The 18,203-nt window shown below is 41.4% G+C and overlaps 1 protein-coding gene across 4 annotated transcripts; it reads left to right on the forward strand.

Moving 5' to 3' along the window:
- The first annotated feature begins 701 nt into the window (after nt 1-701).
- On the forward strand, nt 702-12,477 carry LOC306926821 (myelin-oligodendrocyte glycoprotein-like). Of its 4 annotated transcripts, none has more exons than XM_079506275.1 (8): nt 702-824; nt 2,015-2,058; nt 3,164-3,259; nt 9,674-10,000; nt 10,505-10,546; nt 10,918-10,968; nt 11,438-11,545; nt 12,196-12,477. In XM_079506275.1, the coding sequence occupies exons 2-8, from the start codon at nt 2,031-2,033 to the stop codon at nt 12,318-12,320; spliced, it is 777 nt and encodes a 258-aa protein (XP_079362401.1). In that variant the 5' UTR covers nt 702-824; nt 2,015-2,030; the 3' UTR covers nt 12,321-12,477. The 4 variants fall into 4 exon arrangements, with proteins under 4 accessions (XP_079362401.1, XP_079362402.1, XP_079362400.1 ...); XM_079506276.1 differs by having other exon boundaries at nt 706-814; XM_079506274.1 differs by having other exon boundaries at nt 800-824; nt 1,708-2,058.
- Nucleotides 12,478-18,203: the final 5,726 nt, after the last annotated feature.

An 18,203-nucleotide genomic window follows, 5' to 3' on the forward strand; every position in this document is an offset into this window, starting at 1 on the left:
CGAGTGGCATTGTGTAAGCAACACTGAACATTGAATCAGTCATAGACACGGAGTCAAGGTCAGCTGCGCACTTTCACTTTCAGTTGTGTCCGGGGGATTTCTGAGAAATGGTCTGATCTACTTTGAAGCATCACGCACGCACGCACGCACGCACGCACGCACGCAAAACAATAAAGAATAAATAGTGAGGATAACATTATTGAGTTTCCTGCACATTTATCTTTGTTACATCTGATGGATAATTTTGAGTTATTGTAGATCTGTTATTTTGTGGATGGAAGTTTCCATGTTCCCAATGACCATGTATTTTTCATGCCCTGTATCCCACTAAGTTACATCTCATTTCTGCCCAGTCTGTAGATAAGTATTAATTCTTCCCCAGTCAGCGAGTAAGATAACGAATTGTTGTTTCCCGAGTGTCTGCCTTTCTGTGGAAAACACCCTGTTATTCGGCCTTGGTGCTTTGCCAGAGCAGACAAGTTGTCTCCTAGTTATGTTAGCTGGTGGGCTTTAACTTAAATTATGAACTACATTTACATGATTAACTACATATCCCATACATTATGCTTCCTGGTTTGGACAGGAAGTGACAGTGAATCATCCTTTGGTTATTTGACACGTTGCTCTCTGTGCCTGCTCAAATCTTGATTAAAATGACATATATACCGTGTCCATTTGGTGGCACGGGAGAGAGACATTTTGTAATTTGGCTGTATGTGGGATCTGTCCTGTGCTCTCTGAACTGAAAATGAATCGACAAAACCATATCTGACTGGACAATCCTTCTTCCTGGTGGTCTCATCTTTTCTATTGGGTATTTAAAGGTATTTTTCTAAAGAGTATTTCCTGCTTAAGGTAACATTTGGATATTGATAGTATTCCTGTTAAAGCTAATTCTCAACTTTATCCTCTAAATGGTTTAATAACCATTTTTGCCAATTGTTAGAGGCTCTCTGCCTAGATTTGTGGTGCTGAGTATTTATTTGTACTCTGATTACTTCAGAAAAGTATTTTTATAGTTTCAGCTCTGTAATACAGTATTATACAGTCCTTTTTATCATTAGTAAATCATTAATTGTCCCTTCTGCATTTTATATGCAACAATTGGTCTTCGTCTTCCCTTATCTTAAATATTTCCAACAACATCATCACAGGTTTAGGAGTTTAAAGTGTCAGATTTTTTGTTTATTTTTGCAAGCTGCAGCTGCTTACTTTCACTTTCACTTGTGTCGGGGAGACTCTTTCTTGGAAATGGCCTGATCTACTCTAAAGCGGTTTACACGCATGCACGCACGCACGCACGCACGCACACACACAAACACACACACACACACACACACACACACACACACACACACACACACACACACACACACACACAGATATGGACATGTACTGTATAATGTATTAGGATTTTCTACTGCATAGTGCATATTATGTGTATGACTAAATAAATTACATATTTAAAATGATTCTCTTTGAGTGTGAATATTTCTTTTGTTGAGACATTGTATATGAATCTGCTGCACCCATGAAGGCAAGATCATTTTAATTTAAAACATAATGAAACACTTCCATTATCTGTGTGTGTGTGTGTGTGTGTGTGTGTGTGTGTGTGTGTGTGTGTGTGTGTGTGTGTGTGTGTGTGTGTGTGTGTGTGTGTGTGTGTGTGTGTGTGTGTGTGTGTGTGTGTAAACCGCTTTAGAGTAGATCAGGCCATTTCCAAGAAAGAGTCTCCCCGACACAAGTGAAAGTGAAAGTAAGCAGCATAGGATCATGCAGGAGGCGGGAGGCGGGTCATGTTACAGGCCAGTTATAAAGCCCACTCGTTTCCCTGCCTCTGTCTTTCACTCTTCAGTTCCACCAGTCTGGGTGTGAACTATGGAACCTAGAGAACCCATTTGGTAAAAACAAGAAAAAAGACAAAAAAAACAGAAAAAGATTAAAAAAAAAAAAAAAGAAAAAAGAAAAGAAACACAAACAGATGTCTCTGAAGCAGTATCTGTCTTGCCAGATTACAGTTCCACTGGATGCAGATCAAGGAGAAGTCAACTATAGGTGAGTTACAGTCGGTGGTGTAAAGTAAATAACTACTAACTACATTCATACTGTACTTGATATTTTTTATATTTACTCTACTATTATGTAACAGCTTTAATGGCTATTATTTAATAAAGTATCGAGTTATTGATCACATTTGTATTGCCCATATATGAAATGGGACATTCTGCATAATGAGTTTAATTTTGATATACCTTTGTATTTTTTTGTTGCTTATATGCTGTTTACATTTATGTGGATGGAACGTCACCCCTGCAGGGATTATGGGGGTTGAGACGCCGGCACTCTCGCAGAAACGTGATTCACTCGTCCCATGTGATACCATTACCAATGGCAGCCTGGGAGCACCATTCAGATAAACTTGTGTTCACTATGGTCCACTCCTGCCATGTTTTGGTTGGACAGGCACAGGTCACATGATGAGAAAACTAGAGTGGGAACAGGATAATAGAGCGTCGCAGTCCCGCCTCCTACCCTGGACCAGGAAATGAAATCCAATGCATTATTCTCATAGACATTTCTTAAAGTATTTATTTAAAGACGGTTACGCCGCGGACAAAGCCAACTCGAGTCGTGACAACTCATGACAACACAAACAATATTTTGGACCAAACAAATAATTACAAAGAAGAAAAACAACAAAAAAAGTGTTGTAACCTGCCGTTTTTTTCTTCTTTCTAATTATTTGTTTGGTCCAAAATATTGTTTGTGTTGTCATGAGTTGTCACGACTCGAGTTGGCTTTGTCCGCGGCGTAACCGTCTTTAAATAAATACTTTAAGAAATGTCTATGAGAATAATGCATTGGGTTTCATTTCCTGGTCCAGGGTAGGAGGCGGGACTGCGACGCTCTATAGCAGTGGTTTTCAACCAGTGGTCCTTGAGAGGATTCCAGGTGGTCCCCAGCTGACCTTAAAGATTGTAAAGTTAATGAAACCAATGAATGAAACCAATGAATGAAATTAATGAAACCAATGAATGAAACCAATGAATGAAACCAAATGGTTTGGTTTCATTTTAACATGTGACCATGTGATGATACACAGGAATTAAGCTTCTTTCTTTCTTTCTTTCTTTCTTTCTTTCTTTCTCATTGTTTTTAGATATGGAGATGCTGTGGCCACACGTGATCTACAGTCAGAGACATTCTTCAGGTCACCTTCTAATTCCAGTTCTGTGTCTGCTGTGCTACACTGGAGGTAAATTACACTGCAAAATTAACATGCACTGTATGACATTGACAATTGGTGCGTTGCCCTTACATGGCTTGTTATAAAACGGCTACCATGACAACAAGACAACCATAGAGACATTAAACAGTTTTAATAACAATGTCACTGCAAAAATAAATTCTACACGAGTATTTCCTGACTGCCTTTATACAAACAAGAAAATTTCCTGTGATTGTAAGAGCGGAGAAATCGCCCTCCAGCTTCAGTAGTCATACATTAATTATGAGATATGATTATTGTAAGTATAAGTAAGTATAGAGAGACTGCTTCAGTAATCATGCATGCAGGGCTGGACTGGGACAAAAATTCCGCCCGGTCATTTTCGCACGAATTTGGCCCAGACCGGTCCACCACAACCAGCGCGCAGATAGCAGAAACTCTACCGCCCGCTCCGTCGAGGCACACGCAAACAAACAAGCTCTAATACCACCACTTTTACAGAACAACATAAATGATACAAACCAACAGACAACTACACAACCCTTTGTTGCTCTCACAAGAATGATGCTGGCAAAAGGATTCAAGATAGAAGAGGGTTTATTTGTCACTCACTCATACAGGTACAGTGAAATTATCATGGTGGCACTGGCAGAATGGCAGCAGACCTTTCCCGGTGGCCTGCCGCCTATTGGCCTGCCTGCCTGTCAACAAAAAATAAATACAAATCTTGTATCACTTCATAACTTGAGTGGCCCCCAACGGTCGCGGCCCACCGGGAATATGCCCGGTACGACCTGTGGCCAGTCCACCCCTGCATGATGCATTAATTGCATTATAACTTAAGTCATGATTATTGTGTAGAGAGGCCTCCTGAATCCTGATTCAATAGAATTGTGGATGTCTATTGAAGTAGGAGATTTCTCCACTATTAAAATCATGCTGCTACCAGCTCAGTGGCCCTGTGGTTAGAGTGTCCGCCCTGAGACTGGGAGGTCAGGGTTCAATCCCCGGCCGGGTCATACCAAAGACTCTAAAAATGGGACCCAGTGCCTCCCTGCTTGACACTCAGCATCAAGTGTTGTATTGGGGGTAAGTCCCTGCGACATACTAGCGTCATGTCCAGGGGGTGTATTTGTACATCAAGCTGCCTCACGCTACAGAAACAGGAGATAGGCTCCTGAGCACCGAAGTCCTGACGTCACTGCCCTCTACTACCAGCAGAGGGCAGTGAGCTCAAAGGTTCCTGTATGTTTTTATAAGCATTGTACTCTCCATAGGGGGATTTTAGATCGCCTCATATAAGAACTGTGTTTGAAAAATAAACCGATCACCCCGGCCTTTTCACTCATATGGATATGAAGCATCGACTGAAGGTGGAAATGTACAAATATACCCAAAGAGTAACAAAATAAGCGTTAGAAACGAGCCAAACAACCCAGAGACTACATTTCCGGGTAGGCTGCTTCTGCCCGCAGCCCGTCGCACAACAGAAACTGAACGTTAATTATGTTTATTTTTATTTTTATTTTATTGATATATAATGTATCGTGGTTAGTACGAGTCGAGTCACCACCAGCTGAGCTTACGTCAACGAGGAATCTCAGGAACGCAATATGTTGACAGCTGGGCGTGACGTATATGCTCAGCGACATTGCATTCATATGTAGTTTCAAGGCTTTTGCGGTCACATTAATTCCATTTTCTCTAGAAACTGGCTGTATCAAATATGAATGGACATCATTAACGACGCACAGCCACTCCCCTGACAGAAACGCCGAGGTGGTCGGTTTATTTTTCAAACACAGTTCTTATATGAAGCGACCTAAAATCGCCTTTTGGGGATCTCAATGCAAATAAACAAATACATGAACCTGGCGATTGACGACCTCTACTGAAAGTGACGTCAGACTTCGGAGCTGCCTCATGGCTCGGCAAGGCTACTTACTTACTAAAATCATGCTAGAGACCTCCTGCTTCAATACATTAGGGCCAGTGGTATGGCTTGCCCCTGCCAACATGGCAGCCACATTGATGCATTGCTCCAATTAGCAGTGGAACTGGCCAATGCGGTATCTATGTGTATATCTATGCCTGCACAGTGCACACACATGGGCGAAGCAGCCTTTGACAAATTATGTGGCTCTCTATTTGTCCAATATCGCCCCTGTGTGTTCAAATTATGTACTTTTACTCTGCCACAATAGTCTTCATTACACATCGCTGGCTAATGCATTAGAAATTAAATAGCTGTCATTGACCGGCCAGTGATACCTCAATGTATTTATTTCATCAGGAATATTTGTAATATCTGACCTGATTTCATCGTTCTTTCTTTCTATCTATTGCTGTGTTTGTCTTCCCTTTCCTGAAAAAAGTACATATAGTCTAGTGGGAAGAGGGGGGTATCATGCACCCCCCGGAAATATACTTCTAATCAGTGTTTTCTTATTGGAAAAAATGTGCTGAAAATGATGAGCTATGATAAAAAGTTGTCAAAATGTCCCACCTACCTCAAAACCCCCTTTTTGGTATATGGCTCTGGCGAAATTGTGTAAAGGCAAATATTAATTCACTAAAATTACATAAATAGACATGGAAGTCTGAAATTTGTCATGGAGTATCCTGACACATAGGGGTAAGTAGAAGAATAGGATTTGGGGGGTTGCTACCATTATATTTTTAAATATGACCTACATTATCCCCAGAAAAACAAAAAAAGATGCTGTCCGCTTGACTAATAACTACAAAGATGGTTATTTTCCAACACATTATGGTGAAAATCACTGCCTCACTTGTATATAGAAAACTTCCCATACCACTAAGCTTCATTTTGAGCCCAATATAACCTTTCTATCTTGAAAATTACTATTTCTGTAGCCAAAACTCTGAACTATACCTCAAATCGGTGAAAATTGTATATTCAGTCGGTATCAGCTATACATTTGGAATGAATGAATGAATAACTGAGTTTGAACTGATTCCACATTATGGAATATTTCTTACTTGAATAAGCTATGTTAAAAAGTTGGCAAAGTGTCCAATCTACCATTTTTATGCAAATGAGTGTCACCATTATCAAAACAATCGATGTTTACTATATCTCAGCCAATATTGCACTTAAATGAACAAATACGTTGTCTAGACCTTTGTTTTGAGGGTCAAGGATCTCAGTGAAACTATTCCTAAAGTGACCACATGTGCCCGTGGCATGCAAATCAGTGCAGCCATTACAATAAAGTCACATTTATAAAGAGATACCAATATTGCATATAACTTTACAAATAAGGTATCTAGACAGGTGCTGTGTTTTTATGCTAGCTTTATAATTTAGAATATATATACTGTAGCATAACATCACACACAAAAAACATCCTCAGTATGAACAATAGTAGGCGGCAGTATACACACTATAGAATGGCCTGCACTATGCAGTACAAAATACAAACAGTCACACAATCCTGTAACAGTATTCCATCATATACACACTCAAAGGCAAACATGTAAGCAACAGTGACCACCCTATACACTAGCCGCCCTGCACCATAAAGAACAAAATGCACAGTCACATTAATCAGTCATCGTGTTAGAACTCGTCAGTCTTCTTCGTCTTCTAGTCCATGGTCTCCAATGACAAGGAAGGAGTCAAGGAGATCAAAGGTTGGTAGGACTGGACCCTTCGATTTTCAACCATCCCTGCCCTTCATAGGGTTTTGTTTTTTCCACAATTGCTTCATCAGCTCGCTTCTATAAGGCAACACGGTGGTTCTCTTCAGAGCAGAGTAGCATGGAGGAAGACGAGCCAGGTTTAGATTTAAGAAGTGAGTTTGTTATTTGCCCCCACCATTGTCCGCAGCAACTTGGCACGGGTGAGGTCCACTGGGGCAGCAGTGGCTCAGCGGTAGAGTGGCCGGATGGTAACCGCAAGGTTGCCAGTTCAAACCCGGGCTCCCCCAGAGTTAGTGTCGAAGTGTCCCTGAGCAAGACACTGAACCCCTAATTGCTCCTGATGTGCTGGTTGGTGCCTTGCCTTGGTTTCCGCCGCCATCGGTGTATGAATGTGTTTGGATGGGTGAATGTAATGCACAATCTATGTAAAGCGCCTTGGATAAAGGCGGCGGCGCTATATAAATGCACCATTTACCACAGTGAAGACTTGCAACTCGCAGCCCATACAGCAGACAGATGAATTGCTGCAACTATACTAATTAAGGATCTGTTCCATATAGACCGATTCAGAAACGGGTCTCATGGTCGCAGGCAACGTATTTCCTGTGGACGGAGACGATATATCTGCGGTGTAAACAGTCGGCTCTTCTACTACATTTAATGGATAGAGTGACCAATAGAGTGCTCAAACGTTACTCTTTTACCTGCTTTTTAATAACACTAACTTTACAAAGATGCCCAGAACATCAGGATGAACCTGTGTAGTTCATGGCTGCTCCAACAGTGGTGGCAACGTTCAACTTAGGAGAGAAATACGTTGCCTGCGACCATGAGACCCGTTTCTGAATCGGTCTATAGTGTAGCACAAGGCACATTTCAAGGACCCCCAGTCCCCCATAACCCTTACGGGTCCATTTGGTTCCATTTTGTACGTTCAGAATTGCACACCAGTAAGATATCAACAGCTCAGTGGCCTTGTAGTCAGTGTTCGCCCTGAGACTGGGAGGTCGGGGTTCGATCCCCGGCCCGGGTCATAGCAAAGACTCAGTCGGTAAGTCGGACATATCCCTGCTACATACTAGTGTCATGTCCAGGGGGGGTGTACTTGTACATCAAGCTGCCTCATACTACAGAAACAGGAGATAGGCTTCTGCCCTATGGGCCTCATGGCTACACAAGGCTTACTTACAGGTCCATTTGGTTCCATTTTGTACACTCTAGAGTTACACACCCGTAAGAAGCTCTGGATATCATCAACAGCTCAGTGGCCTTGTAGTTAGAGCGTCCGTCCTGAGACTGGATGGTCAGGGGTTTGATCCCCAGCCGGGGAATACCAAAGGGTTGGATTGGGGTAAATCCCTGCGACATACTAGTCATGGCAGGGAGTGTACTTGTTAGGCTCCTGCATGCCCTATGGGCCATATGGCTTGGCTAGGCTCAGAATATATGCTATTTAAATTGTGAGTCTTCAGTGAAAGAGTGGTGGGGGCCGATGACAAAATCATTTCTAAATCTAAAGTTGACCTGGCTCGCCTTCCTACATGCTACTCTGCTCTGAAGAGAGCCACCGTTGCCTTATACAAGCGAGCTGATGAAGCTATGGTGGAAAAACCAAAACCCTATGATGAAGGGCAGGGATGGTTGAAAACCAAATAGTTTTTTAATCCAGTGTGTCCTGTGGTGCAGTCCTATATCAATCTCACTGCTTGATCTCCTTGACACTGGAAAGCATGGACAAGAAGCCGACGAGATAGAGGAATTGATTTCATCGGCACTGATTTGCACACCAGCATGCCACAGGCACATGTGATCACTTTAAAATAGTTTCACTGAGATCCTCAACCCTCAAAACATAGGTCTACACACCTTATTTGTTCATTTAAGTGCAATATTGGCTGAGATATAGTGAAAATCGATTATTTTGATAATGGAGGCACTCATTTGCATAAGAATAAGGACACTTTTCCAACTTTTTAACATAGCTTATTCAAGTAAGAAATATTCCATAATGTGGAGTCAGTTCAAACTCAGTCATTCATTAATTTATTCCAAATAGCTGATACTGACTGAATATACAATTTTCACCGATTTGAGGTATCGTTCAGAGTTTTGGCTACAGAAAGAGTAATTTTCAAGATAGAAAGGTTATCTTGGGCTCAAATTGAAGCTTAGGGATATGGGAAGTTTTCTATATACAAGTGAGGCAGTGATTCTCACCATAATGTGAGAAAAATAACCATCTTTGTTATTATTAGTCAAGCGGACAGCATATTATTTTGTTTTTCTGGGGATAATGTAGGTCATATTTAAAAATATAATGGTAGCAACCCCCCAAATCCTATTCTTCTACTTACCCCTATGTGTCAGGATACTCCATGACAAATTTCAGACTTCCATGTCTATTTATGTAATTTTAGTGAATTAATATTTGCCTTTACACAATTTCGCCAGAGCCATATACCAAAAAGGGGGTTTTGAGGTAGGTGGGACATTTTGACAACTTTTTATCATAGCTCATCATTTTCAGCACATTTTTTCCAATAAGAAAACACTGATTAGAAGTATATTTCCGGGGGGTGCATGATACCCCCCTCTTCCCACTGTACTAATATGAAAACAATATTTGTAAACGTGTGAGTTGAGCCCATTCACTTCTCAGTGGAACTATTTTTCATTTTATATATTATTTCATTGTATTTTATCTTACCAGAGGTACCTGTCCTGCGCTTTTGCTGCTGTAACACCTGGATGTCTGGGGATGTCTTGTCTTGTCAGGGAATTGTCTGACGGTAACAACACCTGTTGGAGGTGACGCTGTTCTGCCATGTCAGGTCGATCCCACCACGGACCACACTGAGATGACTGTCGAGTGGTCCCGGTTGGACCTTCCCCGAGACCAGTATGTGTACTTCCAGAAGAACGGCCAAGAATTTAATGATACCAAGAATCCTTCCTATGACGGAAGAACATCCCTCTTCACGGGTGAAGTGAGGAAAGGCAACGTGTCCCTCAAACTCTCCGGAGTGAAGTCATCTGATGAAGGAATCTACACATGCTTCCTCCCTGACTGCCAGAAGGAATTCACTGTTCAACTCGTTGTTGGTAAGACACTTGTACTGTGAAATTCATTTAGATAATTATTATTATTATTATTATTATTATTATTATTTATTCCCCCAAATGAATTGCGTTTTTGAGCCGTAACTTACTCGAAAAGTTGTGAAACTTTGCACACACAATCACACATCACAAGTGGCAAGTTAACCGTTTTGTATTGAGTTGTGCTTGAACTGTACTGTAATTCTCCAAACTGTTAATAGGCCTACTTCAATCAATCAATCAATCAATCAATCAATCATTCTATCATTCTATCATTCAATCAATTCATGAAAAACAGGAAAAAAATAGTTAGCTGATTTCTGCCAGACAGCGACAATATATTGTAGGCCTATAGTCAACCAGGAGCGGAAAAAACAGGATGAGAAGTGTGAGATTGAATCTTGTCATCAAACAACATTGTTTAAAGAATGCTGACAAAAGAAAGAAACGTTTATTGTTGTTGTGTTTATCAGTGTTGGTTTATTTCTGGCATTTCTTGTTATTCAGAGGAGCATGACTCAGACAGTGGTTCTACAGAAGGGAGAGAAGGTACGTAACCACGCTGTTATTGTTATTTCATTTCTACCGACATTGACTCAGAAATAGAAAGTTACGTTAATTATAGAGAGCATGCATTTGCAATAGAAGTTGTTTATCAGTCATGGTTTCAATGTCTTGTTAATTCGGGTGAACTGACAAATATGTCGGGAAACATAAGAAGGTAAGTAACCATGTCATAATTTAAGGTTCCAGGTAGGTAGGTTTGACAGGTAAGGAATATAGGAATTGATAGGAATATATATATATTTTTTAGACTGTAAGGAACAGTTGTCTCAAGAATGCAGAAAAATAGTACATTTTTTGTTTGTTGTGTTTAAATCAGTCCTGGTTTAATTCTGGTATATTTCTTGTTAATTCAGGTGAGCTGGCACTTCTGTTGGACAGTGGTTCTGACAGTGGTTCTGAAGAAGGTAGTTAACCGTGTTGTGTGTGTGTGTGCGTGCGTGCGTGCATGCGTGCATGCGTGCGTGTCCGTCTGTCTACAGCTAATCTCTGGCAGCGTTGAACCGATGGGCGTGCACGCACACTCCCTGGGCACCAGAGCAGAACCTCTGTCCAATATCTTTCACATCGGCCTGTTATTGCACCTATTATAATAATAAATGGCATGTGATGTCTGTCTGTCTGTCTGTCTGTCTGTCTGTCTGTCTGTCTGTCTGTCTGTCGTCCGTCCGTCCGTCCGTCCGTCCGTCCGTGCGTGCGTGCGTGCGTGCGTGCGTGTGCGCTTCAGCAACTGTATGAGTATCATTCACTGAGTTTTTGATGATTCAGTTACAAACAATAGTCGTTCATGGAGCCATAAGGAGGATGGATGACTGAACTGTTCATCTTTCACTTCTCTCTTCCCTCCTCTTCATCTGTCGTTCTGTCTCTCTCTAGAGCTTTCCACAGCTGGACAGTTTCCCTGGTGGGTTTGGCTCGGGATCTTCATCAGCACCATCAGCGTCATCATCATCCTCATCGGTGTGGCCTTGCTTTTATGTAAAGGTACAGTATTATGTGTTGAATTCATGGGAACTCACCTCACGCGTCATTTATCAATCAATCAATCAATCAATCAATCAATCAATCAATCAATCAGTAAACATCTCACCACATTATGTTAACTCCTTTTCTGCTAAGGACGACATTGGACGAGTTTTATTAAACGTCACAGATCGCCTACAACGACATTGGATGAGTTATTAGTTTATAATGCATCGAGCATCGCTAGTATTATTTCTACCGGTTCTTGCCGTCTCCGTAGCCTGGTAACGCTTTGCTTCCATGTTGTGACTTCATTGAATAGTTTCCCAACTTTCCCTCCATCCACACTATCTTTAGTGACGATCTTTATCTGCATTTTTCTTGGAATTGAAGCTCAGATTGAGGTGATCATACAGAACATTTTTAGGAGCTTTAGGAGCTCAATAAAATAAATCCCAGCAACCTTATCTAAGTGAAAGTATCTAGCGTCTGCTGCCGGAAATGATTGATTGTTACTTTTGGTTCACCAAATCAGCTGGTGGCTCTTCAAAATAAGGGCTTACGGCTGACATCAAAAGGTTGAATTATTCTACTCCTAATTATTCTACTTCTAAAAATGATCTCTTCTTTCTCCTCTCTCTGCTCCTACCCTCTCTAATCCCTCTGTCTAGTGCTGCTCAGTCCTAATAAGCAGAGCTACTCTGTGGTCAAACCATGTCTGAAGTTCTTCTATTGTGAACCATCGGAGCACTCATATAGCCCTGCAGTTCCCGGTTCCATCCCTGACGTCCTCTGAGTTAGCTGGGAGCGTGTCCATGAGCAGAGCACGGCACCGTTACCTGCTCCTGTTGAGTAGGTTGACGCCTTTGCATGGTTGAGTTGTAGGCTACCCACTCCTCACTCTCAAGCCCATGAGCAACAGGCCTGTTGGTTAATACATGAATAAATGAATGAATAGCTGTATGAAAATGTGTTTTTACTTCATTTAAGCATCAACTTTAATCCAAATCTAAATCCTCCAGTTTTCTGAAATAAATATTTTCACGATTAAAAAAAAATAGCAGACCTACAAGCTCATATCGCGCCACTCGGTGGCGCGCTATGAGCTTGTAGATCTGCTATTTTTCAATAGCTAAATTATAACATAATGTTTAAAACACCAAAATGGGTTAAACAAATGGCTGCTGGAGTATGAAACATGCAACCAAGTAATAGTTTTGCACATCAACTAAACTTTTTTTTTTCCTTTTTTTTTTAAAGCACTTAATCAATCCTATTTATTTCAAATGTGCTTTGGAGCATTACTCAGTGAGCGGACCTTACTTTTTGTTCTATTCGTTGTAGGAACTAGCTGTCATGTCATCCGCTTTCTGTATATAATCCTCAGTAGAGGAGCACACTCTTCTGAGACGGTAAAATTGGCTTTTGGGAAGGCCTCTTTTAAGAGGTGTAGGATGGAAACTGTTAGCTATTAAAAGGGTGTTCTTGTCAGTTTCTTTCCTATAGGCCTACAGGGTGGTAACTAGTGTTTGGTGGCTTTAATGACCCACATGTCAAGAAAGTGAACCTTTTGCGAGCTGTATTCACAAGTAAATTGTAGGTTGCTATTTAAGCTGTTCAAAAGTAGGTGAAACTCTTGTAGTTCATCTTGATATAGACAACAAATGTCATCAATAAATCTATACCATTTTAAAATGTTGTGCAAAATGTGCATTTCGTTCTGGGTTAAAAACATGATTTTCTTCAAAGAACCCAACGTATAAATTAGCATAGTTAGGCGCACAAATGGAACCCATGCTAGTACCAGACACCTGTTAATAAAAATCGCCATTGAAGTTAAAGTAATTATTTTTCATTACCCACTTAGTAAGTTCAATGATGAAGTGATTAGGCGGATTAACAGTAGTGTCATGGTTATTAAGATAATAGGCCTCAACACCACCGTCATGGGATATGTTTGTATAAAGGCTGGCAACATCAAAAGTAACAAAAACCACATCATCTGGCAAATCAGTGATACCAGAAATATTGTTTATAAAATCAGTAGAGTCTTGAATGTATGCTGGTAATGAATGTACGTATGGTTTGATGAAGTAGTCAACAAATTCAGAGCCAACAAATAATTAGTTTGGGCAACAATAGGACGACCCGGGGGATCGGGTGTATAGCCTACATCACCGGGCGGACTGGATGCTGACAATATCCTGTACAATCAAGACAATTGTTTTCAATCAAGACGACTGATCATCATCTGCACCTGTATGGAATCTTCACAAGCCGCACGCATGTGCAGCTGGCTGGCAGGCAGGCAGGCAGGCAGGCAGGCAGGCACGCACACACACACACACACACACACACACACACACACACACACACACACACACACACACACACACACACACACACACACACACAGACTCTCTCTCTCTCTCTCTCTCTCTCTCTCTCATAGTAGAAATTAAAAGGTGAGTAGTGGAAGTAGGTAGCTTGCACTCAAAAGCTTTTTATATTCAATTAAATGATCACGAATAAATGTAGTATTTAAGTAGCATAAAAGTAGTGATATATTAACATAGCCTATACCCTAGATTTCTTGTAAATTAAGTAATGCAGGTGTTTAAACAAGAACAAAAAAACATGGGAATACATCACATAAAACTCTCTCGTAGTGCGGCACCGAGTGCCACGCTACGAGCTTGTAGATCTGCTATTTTTCCAGTGGGGTACATTTAATCACTGGTCCTGGGTCAATCCAAGGGCCTACCACTCCACTCTCTTGATATGTTGTTCCCCAACTCTTGGAGAGTGTTTAGGCCTTTTACTGGAGGTCCCAGCCCCTACAGCCCCTAAAATGACCCAGGAGGAAGTGTTGACCTTTACTGAATTGCTTCAGTTTGAGTTCATTTGAGCACCTAAATTCAGATTTGGGCACCGTAGCATGTGGTTTTTAAGTGGTGGGCCTCAGGTCATCCTAGGGGCTAGAACAGGGGTGCCTACACTTTTATGACGTGAGATCTACTTTCAAAATGACCAGCTCAACAAGATCTACCCACTGAAAAAATAAGTGTACCATTGCTGAAAATAGTTTAAATATATAATGTACCTGGGGGGGCTTTGGAATAGGGAGAAAATATGACAGGCAGTTTGCTGTCATATTTCCTCCCCGTATTTAAACTTAAACGCCCAATGCATTCTCAATGGCAATAGCACAAACTTTGGCATGCTACTAGTCCTACATACTTACACCTAGAAACCCCATTCAACCCTATTTAGGTTCATCTTACGGTGGACATTGCCTGAAAAGAAATCTTTGAAATGTTTCATAGTTTTAGAAATATAGTGCTTTCAAATTTGAGAAATGTATAATGGGGCTCAATGGCAGCTCTATGGCACGTAAAAAAATTACTTTCACCTAGAAACTCTATTCACACATTTTATAATTCAGCTTACTGTGGAGACACATGCTGGAACATTTTACTTTGAAATGATTTGTAGTTTCTGAGTTATTTAACTTAAACGCCCAATGCATTCTCAATGGCAATAGCACAAACTTTGGCATGCTACTAGTCCTACATACTTACACCTATAGAAACCCCATTTAAACCTATTTAGGTTCATCTTACAGTGTACATGTTTGCCTGAAATGGAATCTTTGAAATGTTTCATAGTTTTAGAAATATAGCGCTTTCAAATTTGATACATTTATAATGGGGCTCAATGGCACGTAAAAAATCACTTTCACCTAGAAACTCCATTCACACATTTTATAATTCAGCTTACTGTGAAGACAAATGCTGGAACTTTTTACTTTGAAATGATTTGTAGTTTCTGAGTTATTTAACTTAAACGCCCAATGCATTCTCAATGGCAATAGCACAAACTTTGGCATGCTACTAGTCCTACAATGTAGGATTTTCCCTGGACCTTCTAGCCGCTAGAAGGTCCAGGGAAAGGCCTACATACTCTCCAAGAGTTGGGAAAGAACATGTAAAGAGAGTGGAGTGGTAGGCCCTTGGATTGACCAGTGGATGCAATGTACCCCACTTTGAGGTGTCACGTCTTAGGCCTAGATTTAGGGTAGGATTGAACCAGTCACACTGTAGCCATACAAAGGCCTATAAGGGTTCCCAGATTGTAAAATGTTGTTCCTCCATCTTGGGAGAGTATGTAGGCCTTTCACTGGACCTCCTAGCCACTAAGATGACCACAGGCCCACCACTTAAAGACCACATGTTAGGGTGCCCAAATCTGAAGTTAGGTGGTCAAATGACCTGAAACTGAAGCAATTCAGTAAAGGTCAACGCTTCCTCATGGGGTCATTTTAGGGCCTAGGACCTCCAGTAAAGGGTAAAATACTCTTCTCGGTTGTGGGAACAACATATCCAATGATGAAGACCCCAGGCCCAAAGATGTACCCCTGGCAACTGTTTCAACTTTGGGTCAGCCTACATGTAAAAGTGCCCAAAGTTGAAAGAAGGTTGTCAAATGAACTGAAACTGAAGCAATGGTGTAATTATGCCCAAATCTGAAGTTAGGTGGTCAAATGAACTGAAACTGAAGCAATTCAGTAAAGGTCAACGCTTCCTCATGGGGTCATTTTAGGGCCTAGGACCTCCAGTAAAGGGTAAAATACTCTTCTTGGTTGTGGGAACAACATATCCAACGATGAGGACCCCATGCCCAAAGATGTCCCCCTTGCAACTGTTTCAACTTTGGGTCAGCCTACATGTAAAAGTGCCCAAAGTTGAAGGGCAGAGCTTCAACTTGAAGCCCTTCAACTTTGGGCAGATCTACAAGCTCGTAGTGCGGCACCGAGTGCCACGCTACGAGCTTGTAGATCTGCTATTTTTCAGTGGGGTACATTTAATCACTGGTCAACCGTCTTCCACTCACTCAATATGTTTGCATAAGCGGGTGCAAATGTCTTGCCCATAGCCATGCCCTCCATCTGTAAATAGTGTTTGTGTTTGTTATTAAAGGTGGAATAATTGCAATTGAGACTGAGTTCTAATAGTTGTAGAATGGCATTGTCTGGTCTAGTGTTGTCCGGGTGTATTAAAGGTTAATATGTGTATGTATGTATTGTGACATATTGTATTAGAAGTATGGTATCTTATATTATGTGGTCTGGTTATGTGGTTATGTGGTCTGGTGTAGCTTTATATATATTATATTTATAGTACACTTTGGTTAGTTTATGGTTTCTTTGCTTTGCTGTCCTAATTTCTTTTTTCCTTGTCTTGCAGTGGATTGGGGAGCAGAGCTATGATGTCATGATAATCAGTCAAGCGGTGGCACCTGGGCCCGGTGCCGATGCCCTGTATAAAAGCCTGTCTCCCCAGTCCCTTCCTCAGCTCTGTTGTGTTCAGTCAGTGCTCTCTTGCACTTCTCCCACTATGCACCTTCCCCAACATTTCTGTTAATACATTCAACATGCACCCATACCTTCCACTCATGCATACACACACACACTACACTACTGACTACTGATTTGATTTCCACACCTCATCTGTTTGCTCCTGATTTGGTTTGATTCCTTATTTGTTATGGCTTAAATAAATTAATATTTCATTTGAGTACTGCGTCTCTCCTGTATTTTTGAGTGGTGTAAACCACTCCTACAACTGGCTTTTGTGTGCAGAAAAAAATGAGCATGGTTGCTATGTTCAAAATAATTTCTGACGTAATCAAATCACACCCGGGTGAACTGGATGACCGTAGCAACCATGGTCATTTTTTCTGCACAAAAACAGCCAGTTGTGAAATCACATCCGGGTGTGAGGCTAAATAATACCTTACCTTATATAATACCTTAGACATTACGTCAGACCACAGCTGATCATGCTATATAAAACCTTACACCACTCAGTTCACACGGGTGTGATTTTTGTTGTATATTTGGCACCCCTAGGCCAGGTATATAACAAATGGGGGCTTTGTCCAGTGAATTTTGAGTATTGTGCAGTAAGTTTGGAGAGTCAAGTGACTCGCCCTTCTGCCTTTGTTCTCTGCCGAGGTAGTCTATATGGGCAATTTGACCTTAATTAATGGCTTGTCTGCGCCGTGGTTATGGGGTTTTGTGAATGAAGTGGGAACCATTCCGGGGGATTCCTTGTCCATTCAACAGTCCGGTGAGTACAAACTAAGCGATGTTTACTTCAGCGTACACGCTTGTGAATGTTTGATGGTGGGGTGGGGTGCATTATTTGAAGTTGATTTGTTAATTTTGGGTACTTTGCATTCATCTGTTCGATTAAGTTTGTGCTAGAGAGGTTTTTCCTGGTTGTTGTGCTGCTAAAGTAAATTAATATATATAGTTTGCTTGGCTGGTATTTTTTATTTTATACGAGTGTCTCTGGTAGGCGCGTTTAGTTCTGGGGTATAAAAAATAGCTTGCTGGGTCTAGGCCGGGGGGTGGTTTAGGTGCAAGGTGCGGGTGTAGCGGCTGTGCGTACGCACGGTCCGTCTCGGGGGCACAGCTGAGAGGTGCATGCGGGTCGCCAGTTTCTGGTTGCCCTCCCTGCCTCTCGGTATCAGCTAGGCCTTTGCGGTGGAGGTCCTAGGCCCTAAAATGACCCCATGAGGAAGCGTTGACCTTTACTGAATTGCTTCAGTTTCAGGTCATTTGACCACCTAACTTCAGATTTGGGCACCCTAACATGTGGTCTTTAAGTGGTGG

The sequence above is a fragment of the Electrona antarctica genome (assembly GCF_951216825.1).
Source record: "Electrona antarctica genome assembly, chromosome: 7".
Classification (NCBI taxonomy): domain Eukaryota; kingdom Metazoa; phylum Chordata; class Actinopteri; order Myctophiformes; family Myctophidae; genus Electrona; species Electrona antarctica.